The sequence below is a fragment of the Haemorhous mexicanus genome, chromosome 5, assembly GCF_027477595.1.
Source record: "Haemorhous mexicanus isolate bHaeMex1 chromosome 5, bHaeMex1.pri, whole genome shotgun sequence".
Lineage (NCBI taxonomy): Eukaryota > Metazoa > Chordata > Aves > Passeriformes > Fringillidae > Haemorhous > Haemorhous mexicanus.
In genome coordinates, this window is record NC_082345.1 from 40,034,301 (window position 1) to 40,055,166 (window position 20,866).

Below are 20,866 nucleotides of genomic sequence, written 5' to 3' on the forward strand. Positions count from 1 at the left end.
GGAAAACACACTTCTAGCCAGATAGGAAGGAGCTAATCTATTACAACATTCCAGCAGACAGAGCATACGTGGACAAAGACCAGACCTCATCTAGACAACAATCCTGGTCAACAGCAATCGGATAAGCTCAAAAAGTAGGATCATTTCTGAGAAGCAATGGTGCAGTCAGGTCAAAACAGCAGGCAAAGCAGTGACCAGCCTGTGAGAGCAGACTTCTTCCTTGATGCTAGTGAGGCATCAGTCTTGTCTTTTATAACTAGAAAAGTTGGTTTATGCCTCCATTGCTGATGCTAGGAAAGTCAAGGTGTTTAGATCAGCACCTCCAGCTTCTCAGAGTGCCTTGATTTTGCTACCTTAACCAATGTAGCAGAAGGATCTTTTGCTCTCCACATTAGTCCTGTCAGACCCACAGAAAGGAAAGCAATCAGGTTCTGGGGTAAGGGGTCAAAAAAGCTGCTTGTTTTGAGAGGACAGCTGAGGGAGGTAGAGACTAGGGCTGATCAGGCAGCTGTGGGGAAGAAAAAGGGCTATGTAAATGATATGAAGTCCCAGGGAATGGATGTATACTTGCTATAAGATAGGGTTCCCAAAGAATGCCACAGGTTTTGAGGCTGTACAAATCCTTCCCCCTGCCCCACCAACACATATTCCTCAAGCCAAGCCATATTTGCTGCTCTTAGCCCTGTTTCCAGTTCTTGAAGTTACAAAGCCTTCAGCAAGCTCCACTCATTAACTCCTCCTCTTGTTTAACCTCAGACTCCAGTGTTTTCTGAAGCATAATTCAGACTGGTTCAATTAATAGTCCCAAAAATTTCAGAGACTGTTCCCTTCCCCTCTCCCTACACAGCAGCCCCTAGCAGCTGCGCAGCAACAAGGATACATCCATACCAAGCTGACTCCGGAGACCAGCTTGAACTTGTGACTAAGACCATGTGGTAAAAACAGAATGAGTTAACAACCATTAGCTAAAAATAACTCTGTCACTCCCTTGAAACCACAGTCAAGTCTTCCTGACAGTTTATTCCGGGTTTGGCTAAGAATAGAGTTAATGTAGTTTACAGGACAAAACAATTACTGCTATAATTTAGAACCAGAAATAATTTAGACAAATTTTGTGGGGATATGACTAGACCAAGACCTTCCCTCTGCACTAAACACTTTGCAGTCAGATCTACAGGATTGGTTTTTAGTACATGCTGAAGAGTCTTCAACTTCTTCCCTGACTCTCAGCAGGTATTTCTATCTTTCAAGACACTCTCACAGCACCAACACTTTCCTGGAATGTGCTGTACAATTTGCTTTACTGCCTTTAGCTATGTAACAGGATCAGATGCACAAATGACACACATACTACAAAAGTAGAACTGGCTTTTAGTGTGCTTAGTTGCAGGAATTGCTTTCATTCCTCTTGTTACAAACACATGCAAATGTTAGCTGAAATATGTATGTCCACAGAAAGCAGGTATCAATGCTGTGATATGTCAGAGAACATAGGGACTGACATGCAGCATATGGAATGAATGATGGCTACCTTAAAATAATTGAAACTTTCTATTTTCCCTAAAAAAAGGCACATCTACTTTGGCCCATTGAGAGAGTATTTATGTCAAAAGAAACCAAACAACTTCTGTTGGAAACCGTATCTAAATCAATTGCTAGTGAACCATCACCAAAATTTGCCTGACAGTGAATAGGAGTTACTATGGCATCTGCTGAAATAATTCAGATGAGGCCTCATTTATTAAAACAGTAAATCTATAGCACTATTAATCAAGCGTGATACAAAGTATTGATCTAATACTCCCTTAGCTGGTACTCAGAGGCACTAATTAAGGGAGCTGCATAACACATCTTGTTTTCCTCAGAGCTGAACTATTAGAAAATGCAATCAGAAGTAAAGACGAAGGCTAGAGTAGAACTGCAGTTTGCTAATTTAAATGGATCCTATATGACTATTTCTGAATAGCCCAACAAAACAAAGTCAACAACCCTGAATGTGGCTGTTGAAATTTTGAAGCATTTTGAAGCACATTAATTGCACTGAGAATTTCTATCTTTGTCATCTACTTATTATCCAGACCCAGAATTTCACATGGACCCTCAAATGCCTTGACTTCTCCTGACATTACACTGAACAGGACTTGGAGTAACACAAACAAGTGTAACATGGAACCAATTAGCCCACATATGTTGGAAGACTTCAAATGCTACAAAAAATGAAATCTTAATCTCTGTGAAGGAAAACAGCAATGAAGATCATTTCAATTCCATAATTTAATTTTGCAACACATGTATTTCCACCAGACATTTCAAGAATAATTCTGGATTTTTTATGGAAGTATATGAACTATAGTCTTAGTTATGAGTTAACTGTCAGTTTCCAGAAATAAGAACAGCTAATCATTATGTGGGCTGGTGCTGCCTCAGGTAGCTCCATGGATAATTTTTTTTTCCTAAGTGTCAAGACTCCACAGCCAGGAATAAAATTTTTAAGAAACAATAAAATAGGGGGTTCTAAAGACACAATTTTCCAGATCCAAAAAGCTATACTTGATTAAGGAAGACTTACTTTTAAAATTAATTTTTCTCTAAAAGTTGGTGAGAAAGTGATCTGAAGTCACCATTAGCTTACTTCAGTATTTTACTTCTGGAATCAATCTTGGAGTCAAATGCACCAGCTGTTAAAAATAAATTTATGTCAAGGGAGATTTTTTTGGATTTATATTTTGAAAACTAGGTTGATACTGTCTTTTCCCTTGCCCTCAGTCTTGGGTTTTATAGAGTCAGTAGAACTCACAGCTTGGGAAGAAACAAGCCACAAAGAATTGTTTTACATCAGGAAAACAATCATCATAATTGATCATTTATTTGCACCAGGATCCTGGTTTTGGTCTGATATAGGAAATTCTGACAGAAAGGAACACTTATGAAGGCCATCTACAGCATGGAAGCCACTTAATTCACAGAAAATCTTAAAGGTACATTTTTTTCTTGTTCCTCATTTCTGCTACAGCTCTCCATATCTGTGAAGCCTACAGGGGCAAGCTTCATTTGAAGAGACTAGAGCTCAACCTGCCCTTAATCTGTGCATGGAAATGGACAGAGCTCCAACACAGTCATCCATCCTTGGAGCCCAAGAACAATTACCAACGACACCGCTTCACGCTCTCTCATTCAGGGCTTACAGAACTGGAAACAACAACAGCGATTTCAGATGACAGAAAAAGAGACATTCACAGTCACATCTGATTCAACACTGATTAACATTAAACATAAACCTGACCTATTTCTTTCACGTAATACTAGATCAAGTCAACCAGTTTAATGAGGGAAATCTTTTATGAAGATTTAGAGCCCATCAGGGAAGAACCAGGGGTGACACAACACTCCTAACATTGAGTAATTTATCTTATGTGGTTAAGTGGTTTTGAGAGGTCAGGTGTATGTTTCCCTCCATTAACTGTCAGTGCACTACAAGGTGAGAATGTCAGATTTACAGGTCTACCTGTGGGATGTCTAAAGTAAATTGGGAGGCATCCCACCTCACATACTCACTAACTTATCCCTAAGGAAAGAGAAAGATGTGAGAAGTTGACAATGTTACTCACACTCTTATGAAACAGTGCAACCTTTGTTAATTATTGTGACACTGCTTATTGGAGCTACCCTCTGATCTGCCCTCTGCTCTGTTTAAGCTTAGATGAGAACCACAGTTCTGCTTGTCTTCTTGTGGCTTCTGGGCTTTCTCAGTCAACGTTTACTAGCGTCATTTACTAGAATCAACATATTTTTAAATTCTACTGAAACCTCATACAAACAAAAAGAATCTTCCAGAAGAAGGGAAGAAGGAGTGTCAAGGTGCTATTCTTGCTGAAGAACACGGGACATGAATTGCCATAAGCTATGTTCTGCCAAGGCTACAGCTTTTTATATCTTAAGGGTATGCACATGCACTACAGCCCAGAATTATGCTTAAAAATCTGAAAAACAAACAAGTTTTAACTTTCTTTTGTTGTTATTCCACTCTACTCTTCTTGATGAATGTTATATAAACCAAAATACAGCAAGAAGGAAGATGAAGGAATGTATTTCCATATAAAATTGAACAAAAAAAATGCAATTAAAAGCTCTAGAGCTTAAAATATTCCTTGGTAGTATCAATTCATTTATATTGTTGATTTTCAAGAAATCACTATGCTGGTCAGTAGAAGGATAATAAACATTTCAGAGGAATGAAATCAAACGCACCTTAAAAAAATAAAATGTGCCGTTGCAAAACAATTTATATGAGCACTTTCTCTCATTTTTCTCTAGCTCTAAATATTATAAAATTTTACTAAAGAGAAGAGCTGCACTCATTCCACAAACAAATCAATTAGCAATATAATAATACAGAAATAATGATATTAGGACAGACAGTATTATAATAGTGAAAAAAAATGAGTCAAAACCTTTTAGTATTATCTGTATCAAGCTCAAGAGCACACTAGGAAGTACTTTAGAAGTTTCTAAGAAGGACAGGGTATTTTGAAGAAATACAGTCTCCAGAGTACAGTAAAAAAAAAACTGTTTACATTAGAAATCATTTTTCAAAGGACCAGCATGAATTTAAGAAATTATGTTTTAATTTTTGCATTATTTTAGCCTTAAAAATAATAGCTAGGGATTAGAATTAAAGTATGTATTCCACAGTTCTCCTCCCTCTCTCAAAACATACATGTTTACAGTTGTAGACAACAAGAAAACACATCATTGCAACTAGGGACCAAACTGAGGACTGAATTACTGTTAAAAACAGCCAGTCTTCTCAGAAATCAGATCTGAACCACCAAGTACTACTACTATGTCTGGTCAATAAGGTTACTGACCTTCCCTCAGGTCACAGTCAGAGACAAGTGTACGTGTTTAATCTCCCCATCACGTAATGTCAGACAGGCAGGGAGAAATGCTCGCCGAGCGTCGGATACAGCACTGAACCAGCACAGCACCCATGAGGCACCTGACACCTAACTATGGCACTGCTCCAAAACAAAGTGGGGCAGCTTTCTGCACTGCACCCTGCAGCCAAGGGAGGGAAAGCTAAGCTGCTTTTAGGCTGATGCTGGCCTTTTGAACAGTGACTTTTTCAGAAAACTGAAAGAGTCAGTGTTATTCTGATAGCCCTCAGAGCTTGTTTTAGGAGCACTGCTGTGTCACATCAAAGCCCCAGATGTGGCAGGAGAAGCTGCACCACACTGCAGCATCATGGTTCAATTCCCACTGCCTCCCTTGCAAGAGCTTTTCCAACTGCTTTATTACTGCAAGAAGTTCTGATGCTCTGACACCAAGGCCAGCCCTCAACATACTGCTGAGAGTCTCTTAATGCCTTCCTAGTCCTATTCACCATAAAGGAACCTAGCACGTGTTGGGCCAAAACCTGGTCTTTTTTTTTTGTCTGGGGGAAAGGGAATGAAAATAAAAAATACAAAGCTTTTCCTAAAAACTTACCATACTGTCAGCCAGCCAATCATAATGACTTCAGCATCACCATAATTCTTTTTGATTTTTTTTTAAATGGGAAGATGATAGATTGTCTCAGGTTGTTGAAAGATGTAGCTGGAGGTGTGTATTCTATTTGCCAACTGTCAGATGGGGGGCAGTTATCTTCTGTTAATTGGGCAGTTTTCTTTGTCTCTTCCACAAACCAATCCTCCATCTGGGAAATATCTTCTGTTAATGGACCACTGAGTGTCACTGCATGACTGATAAAATTACAAAATCCCACTGGGAGATGCTCCACCCAGGGGGAGGAGCCAAACATTCCTGCCTAATATATAATCTGAGATTTGGAACACCACAGGCAGCCTTTTCCCACCAGACTCCCAGAGGAGCAGCTTTCTCTCCACTGAATTTCCAGAGGAAGACCAGCCCCACCTACACCACCAACAGCCCTTCTGAGGAAAACTCCACCCTTCTACAGGACCCCTGCTTAAACAGAACCACAACTGTCACTGCAGGAGGACAGCAGCCACCATCCAACTGGACTGCTACCAACACCCTGACCAACAGGGTGTCAGGTTGTATTCTGACTCTATCAGTGGTTTAGGTTGTTTATTTGTATTATTGCATTTGGGATTTTTTAGTTTTCCTAGTAAAAAACTGTTATTCCTATTCCCATATCATTGCCTGAGAGCTTCCTAATTTCAAAATTACAATAATTTGGAGGGAGGAGGTTTACATTTTCCATTTCAAGAGAGGCCCCTGCCTTCCTTAACAGATGCCTGTCTTTTCAAACAAGACAGATTAACAATGTAATAAAGATCAACAAGAAGTATGCCCTACATGGTAAGTTTAGCCAGGTCCACATATCTTACTGCTACTCTTGAACTACAGACCATAAATCTACTGTTTGCAAACAGATCCTTCCTCCAAACTGGCTTGTAAGGCACACACTCAAGGTAACACTACTGACAGGACTCTGGAAACTAGCTGCATATCCCTACTGGAAGAACATTTCCTCTTAAGTGATATCCATGTATGCACTCTGGAGTCTAGCTGCACATCCCTATTGGAAGAACATTTCCTCTTAAGTGATATCCATGTATGCACATGTGTCTAGACATACATTTATAGCTCCACTACTTTTTTCCACCGTGTCTGCTGCAGACCATCATTAACAAACAAAGTCAAGTTTTTTTTTAATGTGAAATCTTGTGAAAGACTTCATAAGGTTCCAGTGTAGTTACCTCTGAAAAAGGTGTCAGCTATAGTATTCCCAAGCATCCCCATAAAAGTACTTCAGAAAATTAGTAGGGAATGCATTACTCATCTAATCTTTTAAGTGGTTTTTAGGAAGACAAAACTTGGCCAGACAATTCAGGTTGGGTCTTTAATCAAGACCTCGCCTTAATACTCTATGAACAAGACATCCTAGAGCACTGGCTCAATACTGACTCAGAAGAAAAACACTCACCTACAAAAAATGGCTTAAGAAACAGCTTTTTTTCAGGATCTAGACTTTCAGGGAAGTCTAGACACTCTGACTGCATTCAGTGCATGGAAAAAGAAGGTGACATGCTGGCTCTGTGTAACTGCACACTACTTCTCTGAGGTGTCAAAATCAAATAAGATTGGAACAGATTACGACTTTACTCAACATCTGGTAGTTCTAATAGTCTAGATATTTCAGAATAATCTGCAATATTCTTCTAGTCAGAGAGCAGACAAATCATGACCTATTTCTAGTTTTTACTGTTACCAAAGGGAAGATGTCACAAAGCAAGAATGAAGGGCTGTGCTAAAAGCAAATGGATACACCTCTCCCCATGATACCTCCTTCCCTACTACATCTCTGGACTGTTAAGTAAGGGCTAATCACTACTTTTTGTCAGCAGCAGGAACAGAGTGGTAGGGCACACAACTGTGTTTTACCACAGTGATGCTAGAATATCACTTAGCTGTGACACTGTGACTGAAGCCCAAACACCTCCAGTGACCATTTGTAGTTAAATGTAAAGACACTAGCAAGTATCAGGAACTCTTTTCATGCTTCCTTTGACAAGACAGTGCAAGTAAAATCACATTATTTGCAATTTTGCAATTAAATCTGTAATTACGCAATCAAAGCCCTATACTAATGCTATGTTCCCAGGTACCTCAAAATCAAAAAGCTACAAATGTTCCACTATTTTCCTCTCATTTTACACTTTCACTGCCAACATAATGGGTTTCAAAATGGGAACCAATCCATTGCCTCCATTTGTAAAGAAAACACTACCTAACCAGCACTGTATGTGTTAATAATTTAATTCTAATCATAATAAAACACAAAATGTTGCATAAATTCCAGAAATGCTCAATGGAACTGCTTTTCCACTATGTTTGAAAAGCACCACAGAGAAAAAAAAGAGTCTGTTCTAGCAGATTATAAGAAAAGAAAGATACTGGAAAAACGATATAACAGTACAAGTTAGGGCAAAAAAATTACTGAAGCTTGAAGGTGCCTTCCATCTCAAATTAAATACAGCACAAGTAAAAGAAAGGAGAGGTGGGACAACTGGGAGAAACGGAAGGAAAAAAACCTTCAGTCATTAGAGAAAGAGGAAAGAGATTATTTATCTGCAAAGTGTTAGATTGAACTTGCTGCAAAATTGATCAAATCTCTTCAGACTCGGAAATACCCTACGGCAATTATTGATCAAGAGTAGTGAATGTGCTACAGACCATTTTTATGTGCTATACAAAAAAAAGGAGAAGGAAACTAAAGTGTGCTTAAAACACACTTAACTTTGAAACACACTCAACTGCTGAGATAATGGTTGCATGAGTTATTGCAGCAATGTGTATGAGGATAGATGGTCTTCAGGAAAACATACCTGGCTAGATTGAATGCATCATCAATCAAGCCTGCTCGATTACTGACAGAGATAACCTGTGAGGGGCAAGCACAAAAATTGAACCATTTAAGGAGATGAAACAGTGAAGGCTCATCTACGAAAGCAGATTTTAGGGATGACAAGAGGATCTTACCTCATGGTTCCTTGTTAGCTGATTTATTAGCAGCTTCCAATTCCTAATATCATAATTAACTCTAAAGTAGCCAGTCTGGTTGATGTTCCCCAGCAACCAACTTGCCTCTTCCAAAGCAGGAATTCTGTGGTGTTCTGAAAACAAAGAAGAAGAAGAGGGAAGGGGTCTTGGTTTTAAATTTAAACACTCTAAAGGTGCATCTGTTACATTTTCTCCTTCTTTAAATATACGTGAAGGCAGTAAAATTATTTAAAAGACTAACAAAAATACTGTGTTTGATTAATAATTTCCTTCATCTGTTCTGTTGTTGAGAGATGCCAACTGTCATTCCCATGGGGACCTTTTACCCACATAGAACTTCAAGTGTGCTTTTTCATTCCTGGCAAGTATTATTTTTATGAGAGGTACCCACTTTAAGTCTGGTACCCATATTCTGGCCATGCTTAAATAGTTTTCTACAATGGTAACTCAAAAAAATCAATGAATGTGCTACAGAGAGTAGAGTAAACCTGTGATTAAAAAAAATTGATTCTTAAGTGTTTCTGAATGTATTTGATTAAGTTTTTACACTGGATTTTAAATTAAAGTACTTCCAGTTGAACAGCTTCTACCTACTAAGCACTGAGAGCTTCCTCTTTAGAGCTAGACCAATTAACCTTATATCACCTAACCTGTTCTTCATCTTCCCCCTTGTTTTAAGTAATCACTTTAGGGCCGAAAGTCTAAATTTCTTACTGTTTTTGTGCAGTCAGTCACCAATTTGCAGAAATAGGGATTTCAAAATTTCAACAATAGAAATGATCTGAACTCACAACATGCACTTCTTTTTTATCACAGCACAAAGCATCAGGCTTCAACACCCCTGGAAGAAGTCTTCAATCTAGTAAATTATTTTGACAAAACTAACCATGAATGAGAACACACTAAAAATTCACTTTTTTCAACCAATAAAATTAGTTTTTACACTGTTGAAGGAGTAGTCTTGTCATTAATTTAAAAAATAATAAATACATTAAATTTGTTATAAATGTAATTCCATTAGAGAATTTTTTGGTGTGCTTGAACTCCCTGAAGGCAACAAATTGGAAAAAAGTTAGCAGTATGGTCTTTACAATTCACTCATACTATCTAGGACATAGGCTTCCTAAAGAAATTGATTTGTTTTAGTCCTTCTTATAAAAAAGTAATTTCTGAGGAAATTATAGTTAACTAGGGCTACAGATAAAAGTTGTGCTTCTCCCTTGACTAACAGCAAGCCCACAAATAACTACTAGTTTGAAGTGCAATAAGTACAAAGATCAGCAAGACCCAAATCTTAAAAACACATAATTAATTGTTTAAACACAAGGACCTTCATTATGCACATGGATTCAGATAAAAAACTGCAGGATTAAAATAGATGGTCCTCTTTTCTCCTAGGTAGTTCTGAAACCATTAAAATCTCTGAAAAATACACTTAATGAAAATATTAAGCCCAGAATAATTCTGTTGTTCCTGTTCAATTCAACTGTTATTGCTCTTTTATCTGTGGTAAAGCATCAAGCAGACACATTCTTTAGGATCCAATACGTCCTGCAGAAATAGAACTGAGAAAATCTGAATTGAGTCCTACAACTCTGTGAACTACCCAGGTGTCCACACTGTCAAAGCACCTAAGTTGCTTCTGCCACACAATCTGATTTGGAACAAGGCTGTAACACTTGTGTGTCCTTTTTTCCACAAGGGGCTGTACCAATCAGTACTAGGCAAATTCTCTTAGACCTGCTCCTCTGTTTAAATCCTTTTTTCCTTGAGTCCAAGTCAGATCCAGCCCATTGCTCCATCCTATTTAGAGAAAACTTGAATCCTGTTCCTTGGTAACCCTGTACCACCTTAATGCAGTACAGCTTTCTGCCCATGCTCTTTGGTTGCAAACTAACTTTCAAATGCCACCAGTCCTGAAAGCAACTACTTGAAACTAGTTAATCTTTGCACCTCTACAATGCTACCTAAAAGCATACCAAATTGGCCATCAGCACATATTAAACAATATCTGGGTAAATAAATACATTAAGTGGAAATTTTCAAAATCGTACGTAATTAAAAAATACATGCACCTTTTCTCCTTTGGGCATTTTTATTACATTTTCCCCTCCAAAGTGAGGAAATTACTTATGCTTCAACAGAGTTTTGAATGATACTTCCCAGTCAAATATGACAAGTTCAGAATAAGCTATTTCACATGTAACAGCTGTGCAACACCCCCAGTATGAATCACTATAAAGGAGAGGAGTATCTTTCCAAATCACGATGGCATTATTGCTGTTTCGGTCAGTTTAAATGCAACCATGACCTCCTGCTATTATTTTTCAATAAGACCACTCATGTATTAACCTTCTCCTGAAACAAAGGACAGAAATCTTTCACACCTTCCCAACTTACAAAAAGAGATGGCTATCTTATGGGACTGCCTGATACATGTTCTTCATATAGTTCTATATAATTCACTAGAATTTGATATTTGTGTCTTTCAGGTCTCATGCTTTCCTATAAAATAAATTCTTTCTTTTGGTAATTACAGGCACTAAACATTTCTATACCTGGGTAATGTTTCCACTTACCACAAACACATTTATTAGTTTTCTGTTAAAAGTATTATAGTTAGCAAAAAGGTAATAACTCAGTGTTAAGCCCTACATTAAACCATTCATGACTTTCTAAACAACAAAAAAAGATTTCATTTGGAATGAAATCCATCTTAGAAGGTTTTAGTTCGCCTCTCAAAAGTCAATTGAAAATATATATCCCATTATATGTGAGATTAAAGGGAATTTTTTTAATCTTCTTCCATCAGAAAGTGTTTTTCTATGGTCATGATTTGTCTGGATGCCTCAGAAAATAACAGTGCTCTAAAACTTCTAGTTTTGCCACATACATACAGGAAGTATTTATGAGGAAACGTTTAAACTTTAGACTTTTGTTTTGAAGTAAAAAAATCAGTTAGGTTCTCATCTTTCTCCCCAGTTTGTCTGCTCTCAAAGTGTGAGATAGTTCCTCCAGCTGGTGTGTGTGGCTTGAAGTTCTGAGCTCTCCCAACAACTTCAATTCCATCAAAACCAGCATGGGAGGCGGGTGTGGGAGAAGGGCACCCTTCTGCAAGAGAGTACTGCCAAAAGTATGGGCTAAACACAGTTCCAGTACCATTTCAAGTCTTTTGACTCACAGTTGTTATTTTAAATTTTTACTTTATACAACCCCTAGCATACTAAGAAATTGGTTTAAGCCAGTAGAATCCCTGCTGGGGCAATTGACTCCATTCTGCTGCAAAAACAACTGCACAAGTGTAGCACAATTTCTTGACAACACCAGCAAGCAAAATTTTTCTGGCAAAAAAGTGTTCCATGAGGAACTTCATAATAATTTATACTGGCTTTACTAAATTCTGCATGTCTTCTTGCAAGACCTTTTCATACAGGGAGAAGGCAAACCAGAAGAAAAAATTCTATCTATCTCACTTGCCATGTTGACACAGCTCCCTGCTGAAAGAAAATATTTTGGTATAGAGATTAGCACAATAAATGGAGCACATCAGGAAATATGATCATGTTCCATCTCACAAAACTCTTTCTTTAAATTACCCTTCCATCCATTAATATTCCTATATGATGGAACTGCTAATGACTAAGGTGATACACAATGTAAGCAGCGGTCTTCTGCTAGGATCTTCAGCTGTTAAAATAAGGGGAATGATTCTGACTCATTCTGTCAAAATTACACAGGATTCCAAGTCCTGTATCCCTGGTCCTCACTATGGCTGGCTGAGGCTCAACACAGAACCTGTATGTTGATCTTTTTTCCCAGTCTTCCCCTCTTCCTACTTTTGAAAGATGAAGGAGTGGAGTCAACACAGGTAAAGCTCAGCAGCTGAGTTTCAGAAAAGAAAAGAAAAGGTATTTTTCTAAAGCTGCAACTAATGCTCTGCTCCCCAGCAGGCAGCCAGCAAACCCCAGCTCAGAAGCATGTCTTCTACAAAACACCTCCTGGAGGAGAATCTGACTGTTCAGTGGCTTAAATTAGAGATTATCTACTAGGAGGTGGCAAAGTAAATTGGGACTTGCTGTTGGAAGGGAATTGTCTTGTTGAACTTTCTTTCCCCCATCTCATGGCAATCCTGAGGAGATATTAGGAGCAATCTGAAGAGCAGTCACTTTAACTGAGGTAGGGAGGTCTATCTAAGGAGTATTTCCTTAGAACACAACAAATCAGTTAATAAACAGGAGGTGGGGATGGAAAGGGCAGAGACCAAAGCTGTGTCAGCCAGTTCAGCAGCACTTGCTGAGGTGCATGGAGATGCTTCCTACTTGGATACTGAGCACCAGAAAAATGATTCCCAGGGAACAAGTATGCCTTTTTCCAAAGCCCTGCTCACCTACTGCAAATAGATGCTAGCTAAACCTCCTCACTTGAGGTTGAAGTCAGTTCTAGACGTGCAGAAACATGCACAGGTAAGCCTGTGCTTCCACACCTAGTACACCTTCATCAGAAATCACCAACACATTCCCACAAGCCCTGCTTAGCAGTCATAGGGATGGAATGGGTCCAAAGCTGGTTCCTGGCTTTCTACCCACTACTGATTTTGGGCTGATCCCAAATGCTATGGATACATTTTCACAGATCATTACAGCAACCACAAAAGAGGCAACTTATCTATGAGAAACAGAAACAAGACCTGGAATATGACAGAGCAGAAGTTTGCAACACCAATGATTTCCACAGTGCCAGCAAAATTTACCATTCAGCAGACCTGCAAGACTGAGGCACCAAGAGCCCTGCAGCCATCTTAGCATGATGTTTCTGACCTCAGCATGGAAAGGAAGGTCTAGCACAAGATGTTTCCTTTGTGATTGGTTTACAGTTACTTGAAGCAGAACAGCCTCCTCTATGGCTGTGAGGAGTGAACAGGGAAAAGGTGGTGGTGACCTTTGGGCAGCACTCTGAGAGCAAATGAGACAGCTCCACACACCAGACAAACTGAACCCAGTAAAAGGACCTTCATCTGATGGCTGGAATATGAACTAATGAGTAGAAATAGAGTTACATAAGTGTTGTGGTTCACTGGGTAAGGAGAAGAGGGACTGGCAGAAGCACTTGCAAAATTAAAAGCTTTCAAAACTATGCCTACATACCTTCCACAAACAGGTGGGAAGAGCTATATTAGATTTGAAACATCTTGGATATTATGCACTGTGGATGTGACAGCCTGGTCAGAGAGCAAGAAAACTAGACAAGTTTTCCCAGAATTGGCTTGTGAGACTTTAGGGAGTTGAAGATAAACAATGATAGCTTATTATTATAAACAACTTGCAAGTGTTGTTTTCCTACTCTCTGTTTTCCTATTTTTCTCAAAGATGCTTTATAAGAAAAGCATTTTGTTAATTAACCAATCAAGTGAAAGGTATTAATTAATTGACCAATCTAGTCTATCTGTATCAGAGCAATGTATAAAAAAGGAGAATCCAAAGTAAAACAACTATGCTGTGCAAACCAGCCTTCTAGTAAGTCTGTGTCTTTTCTTACTCAACAGCGACAATGCACCTCACCAAACAAGGTGCCAAGGCCTGGCACTGTCCTCCCTAGAGGATTTCCTGCAAAGGACAACGAACTACAACTCAAAAAGACACTGTGTAGCTGCAATTTCCAGTGTGTTCCTTCACGTCAGTGCTGTGAAGAATGGACAGATCTAGTGGTGTTGCCAGCAGTTGTGGTGAGATGCAGTTATCTGAACTGATCCTGCTCAGCATATTGAACAATCAGTGATCTGCATGCTCACTGCCTCTGGCATGTAGCCAGAGACAGACAAGATGAGGACAGAGCAGCAACTCAATCATCCTAAATTCATGTCGTTCTCAAGAGCTGGAGAGCAGCCTTATATCCTTTTGTTCATGAAAATACCAACTGGTATCCTACAACACCTTGATGAGGTCACAGACACAGTGGCAGAGAGGAGGCAAAAATCAACAATTCCTTCTTTTGTTTTTCTGGATGTACATGAAGGAAAAGCCTCTTACATCAGCAAATAACCATTCTTGGTGAGCTAGGGCAAGGCACAGGGTTAACTCCTGATGGATACTGTTATTTGAAATACCACCATAAAAAAAAAAAAGGAGGAACATGTTTTGATGTATTTCTATATGTAGCTATTTCAAAACTGCAGAGGTTTCATTTCTATCAGATAACCCACAGACAAGGTTAATTTTATTGGAAGATTTAAGTGATATGCCAAGATATCACAGTGGTAGTCATCAACTTGAACCCTTTTCCCTACTGGCAGCTGAAATTAGCTGTGTGATCAGTAGTAATGACTGTGTTGGGTTTGCATGGCCAGGTATTGTAGCAGAGGGGAGGCTAGAGAAATGGCCTCTGTGAGAAGCTGCCAGAAGCTTTTCCTGTGTCCAGCAGAGGCAATACCAGCTGGGTCCAGGACAGACATGTTGGCCAAAGCTGAGCCAACTGGATTTGGCAGTGATGCCTCTGTGACAACATATTTAAGAAGAAGAAGAAGAAGAAGGAGAAAAGAAGTTCTTCCTCAGATGTAATTGTGGGCAGAGAAGAGCAGGGTGAGAACATGTAAGAGGAACAACCCTGCAGACACCAAGGTCAGCGGAGAAGGAGGAGCAGGAGGTGCTCCAGGCACCAGAGCTGAGATTCCTCTGCAGCCCACAGTGCAGCCCATGGTGATGCAGCTGTGCCCCTGCAGCCCATGGAGATCCACAGGGATGCAGAGATCCACCTGCAGCCCATGGAGGAGATCCACACCAGAGAAGGTGGATGCCTGAGAGGAGGCTGTGACTTTGAGGGAGGGACACTGGGAGAAATTACATGTGATGAACTGGCCATAAGCCACATTCCCTTATCCCTGCTGGGGGAGAGGAGGCAGAGCTAGGAAACAGGGAGGGGGTGGAGAGGGGGGAAGGCATTTTAAGGTCTGTTTTTACTTCTCATTATCCTGCTCCTATTTTGAGTCTGTTTTGCTGAGACAGTACTTGGTGAGGGATCTCTAACTCAGACCTTATCCAAGATCCAAGATCTCCCTCCCCTGTCCAGCTTCAGAGGGGAGTGGTAAATTGAGTTTGGTGGGTGCCTGGTGTCCAGCCAGCGTCAACAGACCACAATAGCAAACAACAGAGAGCTGTTCATTAGTTCCTGTCCACTCTTGCAATCACACTGGAACCTCCTTCAGCACAACAGTTTAGTCAAGAAGGAATTGCCTACTCCTTCCTAAAAAGGGCAAAGAAAACATCCTCATGAACAGCATTTACTCCAAAGCTGATTTGCATAGCTGCATTTAATTACACACACTTGAAGAACAATGTGACCTCTTCCAATCTTCCAAATACCCTCTGCAGCAGTTTGTTTCACCTCCAGCTTGCAGACTTTTTCCAAGACTACCCACTGGGACAATACTGAAACTGTCCTCTGTACAACAGAAAGTCTTCAAGATTCTTCCAGGCCACAAGAATCAAACCTGGAAATTGTCCTTCGGAGTGTCAGAAATCCTCCCTCATCCCCATGAAACAAACATACCAGCTGCAGAAAAACTCCAGGAATCATGTATACTAGCCTCAATACATAGCAGCCTAGACCACTATAAGTAGAAGCAAGATGACATTCTTGCTGTAGTAATAAGTTTACAGTCTCATTTTCAATGAGGCACAGCAAGTGAATAAGTGAGTGAAGGTAATGAGGAAGAACAATGATAATGACAATAGATCACAGTGTCATTGATTTGCTACACAGGAGACTGATGACTCGGAAAGGTTCCTCTTTAATTTCCATATAGTAGCCAGCCCAAAATAATTGCTCACACTGGCCATCATTAATTTGTTGATTTCTTGAAGGCATTCCAAAAGAAGCAGTAGATCTTAAAAGAGTGGGTAGCAGTTTTATGGACTTGTTCCTCCACAGCACTCTGCAAGTAAAAGGCAATGAGGAAGCATCTATGTAGATAACAGTCATACACTGAACTTTGAAGGAGGGAGTGAAGGGAGGGAGGCATGCATGTGCAACCTAATGAGATGGGATGATCAACTCGCTCTGAAGTTAGTGGGAACCTTTCTAATAACATCAATGAGAGTTCAATCAAGCCCTAAAGGACAAAAGTAGAACAGGTCATTAAGGCAGACTCTGAAAGTGCAAACAGGTCTTGAAGTATTCTGGAATGTTAACGCTAAACAGTATGGCCAAAACAGTAAGTTTCTGAAAAGTGAGGCAGAACCTGTATGCTTTGGTGAGAATATGTTCCTCAGGTATGAAAACTGCTCTTGTTGCAGGCACACCTCTAGATCATTCTGTCATGGGAGCAGCATAAAACATTACTTTTTCATAGGCTGCAAATGATCTGGGTAACAACACATACCTTGTACCACCACAAGGCTGGGGTACTCAGATTTCTGCTGACCGTACACCATTCATTTCTGGTCCTTCTGGCTGCTAAGCTCTATGTATTTTAGTAACTTAGAGAAAAAACATCTCACACACGTTTGACTCTCCTCTCTCCCAATAATTTTCTAGTAGAGGGAAATCTCTATACTTTCTAATAATATAAGAAAGGGTCAGTTCTCCCTCTACAGTCCACATATCAAGGAGATGCATGCATCCTTCTTTTCCCGTCTATATAATAACTCCATGCAAGTCCCCACATGTCTTCCCTCACTCTCTTTAATTCTAGTCGAAAACTCTCAGACAATGTAGCATGAAGTGCTGAGGAAACAGATAAATATTTCATGAAATTTCTTTGGTGGGCTTCCTTTCTTAGATGATAAAAAACCACTGGCATCTAGCACTCACTCTCCTCCAGACAGTAACTAATACTGTTATGATCCTGCAGGAACTGAGGAGGAAGAAAATATGTAGTAAGCAGAACAATGCACTTTCGAGGTCCAGCATATGGTTATCTAATAGAGAGAACAAATACTTTTTATAGATCAATAAGGACAATTTTAATGACAGCAACCATTTCTTAGGCCTCGTTGAGACTATGGATCGAGTTAAAAATGCTAGAATTCTACATTTACTACATCATACTCATCATATCTGCTTCATTATACAATTTACATTTAACTTTCACCCATCAATAAAGTGAATTGCATACATCAATGATTTGATATGTTTTGCCAAATATAAAATACTTAGCATTTAACATTTCTTTGTAAAAGCTTTACATTATACTGTCTAAGTTCTGCAATACTTTAAATCTAGATTGTTGCTCATCCTTCATCCTCCTCCCTCCCTTCCCAGCTCTGCTTTTTTCACAATTCATTTTAAGCAGTTAAAACTGGGTGCAGAGCAACTAAACAATTATCTAGGATCAATTCCAAAGATACATTTGAGGAAAACACAAGTATGCTTTATGAGATTCCACTGGGAGGAAAGTTTATTTTTACCTGATTTGTTAGACACCCATATAATTGCCTCTGATGAGATGTGGCTCGTATTTCCTACTGCAATTGTTAATGGAATCTGCCACAAGTAGCTGCAAGACAAAGGAGGGGGAATCTAAGAACAAAAATACTGAACTGATTCTTCTTACAGCAATCAGGGATCATGTCAACGAAATCAAAACACAATCTCAGTAGCAGTGTAAAGATCTGTGGATTCTAACAAGTTACTTTGAATTTGAAATGCATTTGCATTAGCAATAAAACAAAGAAAAATAATTTATTTTAAAAAAACCCCCAACCTAAATTATATTTCCCATTTTTTCACATCCTATCATCATATGAGGACTTTTTAACAAAGCTTTTCCTAGTTTAAAAAAATGCTTTACAAAAGAGGAAATAATGATTAATCATAAAAAGAAGAATACTTTTTTACATTTACTTAGAAAGTAAATGTCTCCACATAAGACATGCTTTGATTTATTGGGATTTCAAAGTTTAAAAATACCATACTCTTCTAGCAACTTCTTAAAAAGCTACAATGGGCTTTCACTGCTGCTGGTTTAAAAAAAACAAAATGAATGGGACAGATCTCCACTTCTTGGCACCATTTATGACCACATATGCAAACTGGACAAAACATACTATATGTGGGTTTGGTGATACACTGGTATAATCAGACCCCATCTTCCCCATGGGGTATTACAAATTGTTTCTCGTCTGAAGTAAATGTTATAAATAACATCTTTATCTGAATAAAAACAAATTGACTGTATGAAGGGAATATTTTTAGGGACAGATGGAAAGGATTATTTCCTTCATGTCTTCATCATCACCTCTACTTCTAAACTCTCAAAAGGAGCATTTCACCAGTCAGTGAAAAAGTAGACATTTCCCTCACAGGCCTGCCATGTCATTTTGTAAATCAGTAAAGGGGAAGCACTCAGCAATGGTACAGGTGGTCCCTTTGCCTTAGGCTCCTACAGATGGTCCCTTGGTAGGTGGTCCGTGGTAGTATGTGTGCAGTTAAGCAAGGCAGCATGGCAAGAGACTGGCCCCAACTCAGATATCACCTATAGCACCACTTGGATACCACGAATATCATTTAAGACTGATTGCATTAAAATGGTGCAAAGATGAGCACAGGCCAGTTCTCTCCTGCTAATACACAGCATTGCAATACCAGCCCACTGTACTGAAGAAAAAATTAGGTTTGCTCCTTTCCACTTACCCAGAAGCCTGCTCCATTTAACTACAAACACCACCCAAATGTTTCACAGCCACAGTCAACATGGGCTGGCTTCCAAGGGTTGCCTTGCTGGCATGACTTGGAGGCTGGGGGAGGGACAGAGCCCTACCCTGCCACCACACTTGGCTCACAGCTCCCCACCCATTTGCAAAGAGCTCCCAGGACACACAGGAATATGAACTGCTTAGAATAGAATTGTGTGCAGGGAAACACTTGTCCATAGAGCAGAGATTCAGCAAAGATGGGGAGATACTTGGACAACCACACAGCTGAAAGAGCTGTGAGTGACACGAGAAATAAAACATGGCATTTACTGCCATATGCAAGAAGAAAAAAGTTTCCATGTGATTTTAGGTTCTCTGAATGTTAGTACTATGACACACTAGGAAAATAATTAGCTCTACTCCTGCACTGAAGATGAGCTCCACATAAGCACATGCTCTGGCAGACACTTTTTGGATAATTAAGCTGTGTCATTTGAAGATTCTCTTGGCTTTATCAGTCTGCCCATTTCTTGTGCTGGATATTATCACACTCCACAGCACAGCCAGCAGAAGAGGATCTCCATTAGTGCATTAGCTTCTCCAGTTCCCAATCTGGGGATGTTACCTTGATTTTTGGCTTAACTAATATTCTGGACTGTGAACTGGATTCATGAGATACAGTGTGTACTGTGTCGTACTGCTTTAGCTACAGCAGCAGTAACTTCTGGGTTCAACAGGTGAGGGCAGTCAGCAAATGCTGTGAAGTGATGCACTGAATTATATTCACTACTGCCCTGAATACCTTACACCTTACTAGATACACACCAGTGTTTTAGGGTCTGTTCATAAAAACCTCCTAGTAAATACATTGCCTTTAGAAACATACCCAGTTCCTAATACTTGTCTCTCCAGAATTAAAAAGATCCTAGCAAACTATGACTGAGAAAAATAAGGCAAAATTTAGCATGGAGTTTCTACATTATGTGAAAGAACAGGAACATTGGTATGTGAAAAAAAAATTAAAACTGCATTTGCATGGAATTTTTATGACACCCCAACTCCTACTGAAAAAGCTAAAATGCAAAATAAAAGATACTCTGATCTGCCTATGTAGCTGATTTAAGCACATATATATACACACCCACAAATATTCATGTATGAACATATTCATGGTGTCCTTTTAGCAGACATCTAGAGAAATAAACATTTTTCCTACTTAACTGCTGCTGTTTTCTCTGTTTATTTGTTTTCTCCTTCCATTCCTCTTCAATCTCAAAGAAACTTCTGCTGCTGTTACAGAAGAAGCTGTAGCTAACTTCTGTGTATGTGAGGGAGATGCATCTGGCTCACCTTCCAAAAAGGCATCTTCCATTCATTGTCTCTGAATGCTCTGTATGGACTGTGTTCTCCAGGTATGAATAGAAAGAAGTAAACTTTTCTTGTGCTTTTCTGTCAGGAGTCTTCTACTTTAAAGAGCAAAGAGGAAAAAGGGGGCCCACTCTCCTGCTTTCCTCCTGCTTTGTCTCAGAGTCATGCAGACCTTTTATTTATTCCTTATAAGTTGACAGCATCACCAGCATGCTCTCAGTATGTATGGAATTGGGAAAAAACCATCCCATTCCACCTGGCCATCTGCTGCCTGCTGTGACAAACCAGTTGCAGTGACAATAAGAATCCAGCCTTGAGGGCCCAGTGACCAGGGCAGCAAG

General features: G+C 39.5%; 1 protein-coding gene across 1 annotated transcript in view; it reads right to left on the minus strand.

Moving 5' to 3' along the window:
* Positions 1 to 20,866, minus strand: part of TRHDE (thyrotropin releasing hormone degrading enzyme) — a 209,419-nt gene that overhangs the window by 38,955 nt on the left and 149,598 nt on the right. Inside the window, exons 10-12 of the mRNA XM_059846904.1 lie at positions 17,931 to 18,019; positions 8,509 to 8,642; positions 8,355 to 8,410 (exon numbers count right to left, since the gene is read on the minus strand). Of these exons, the coding sequence (XP_059702887.1) occupies positions 8,355 to 8,410; positions 8,509 to 8,642; positions 17,931 to 18,019 (279 nt within the window). The remainder of the gene's footprint in view (positions 1 to 8,354; positions 8,411 to 8,508; positions 8,643 to 17,930; positions 18,020 to 20,866) is intronic.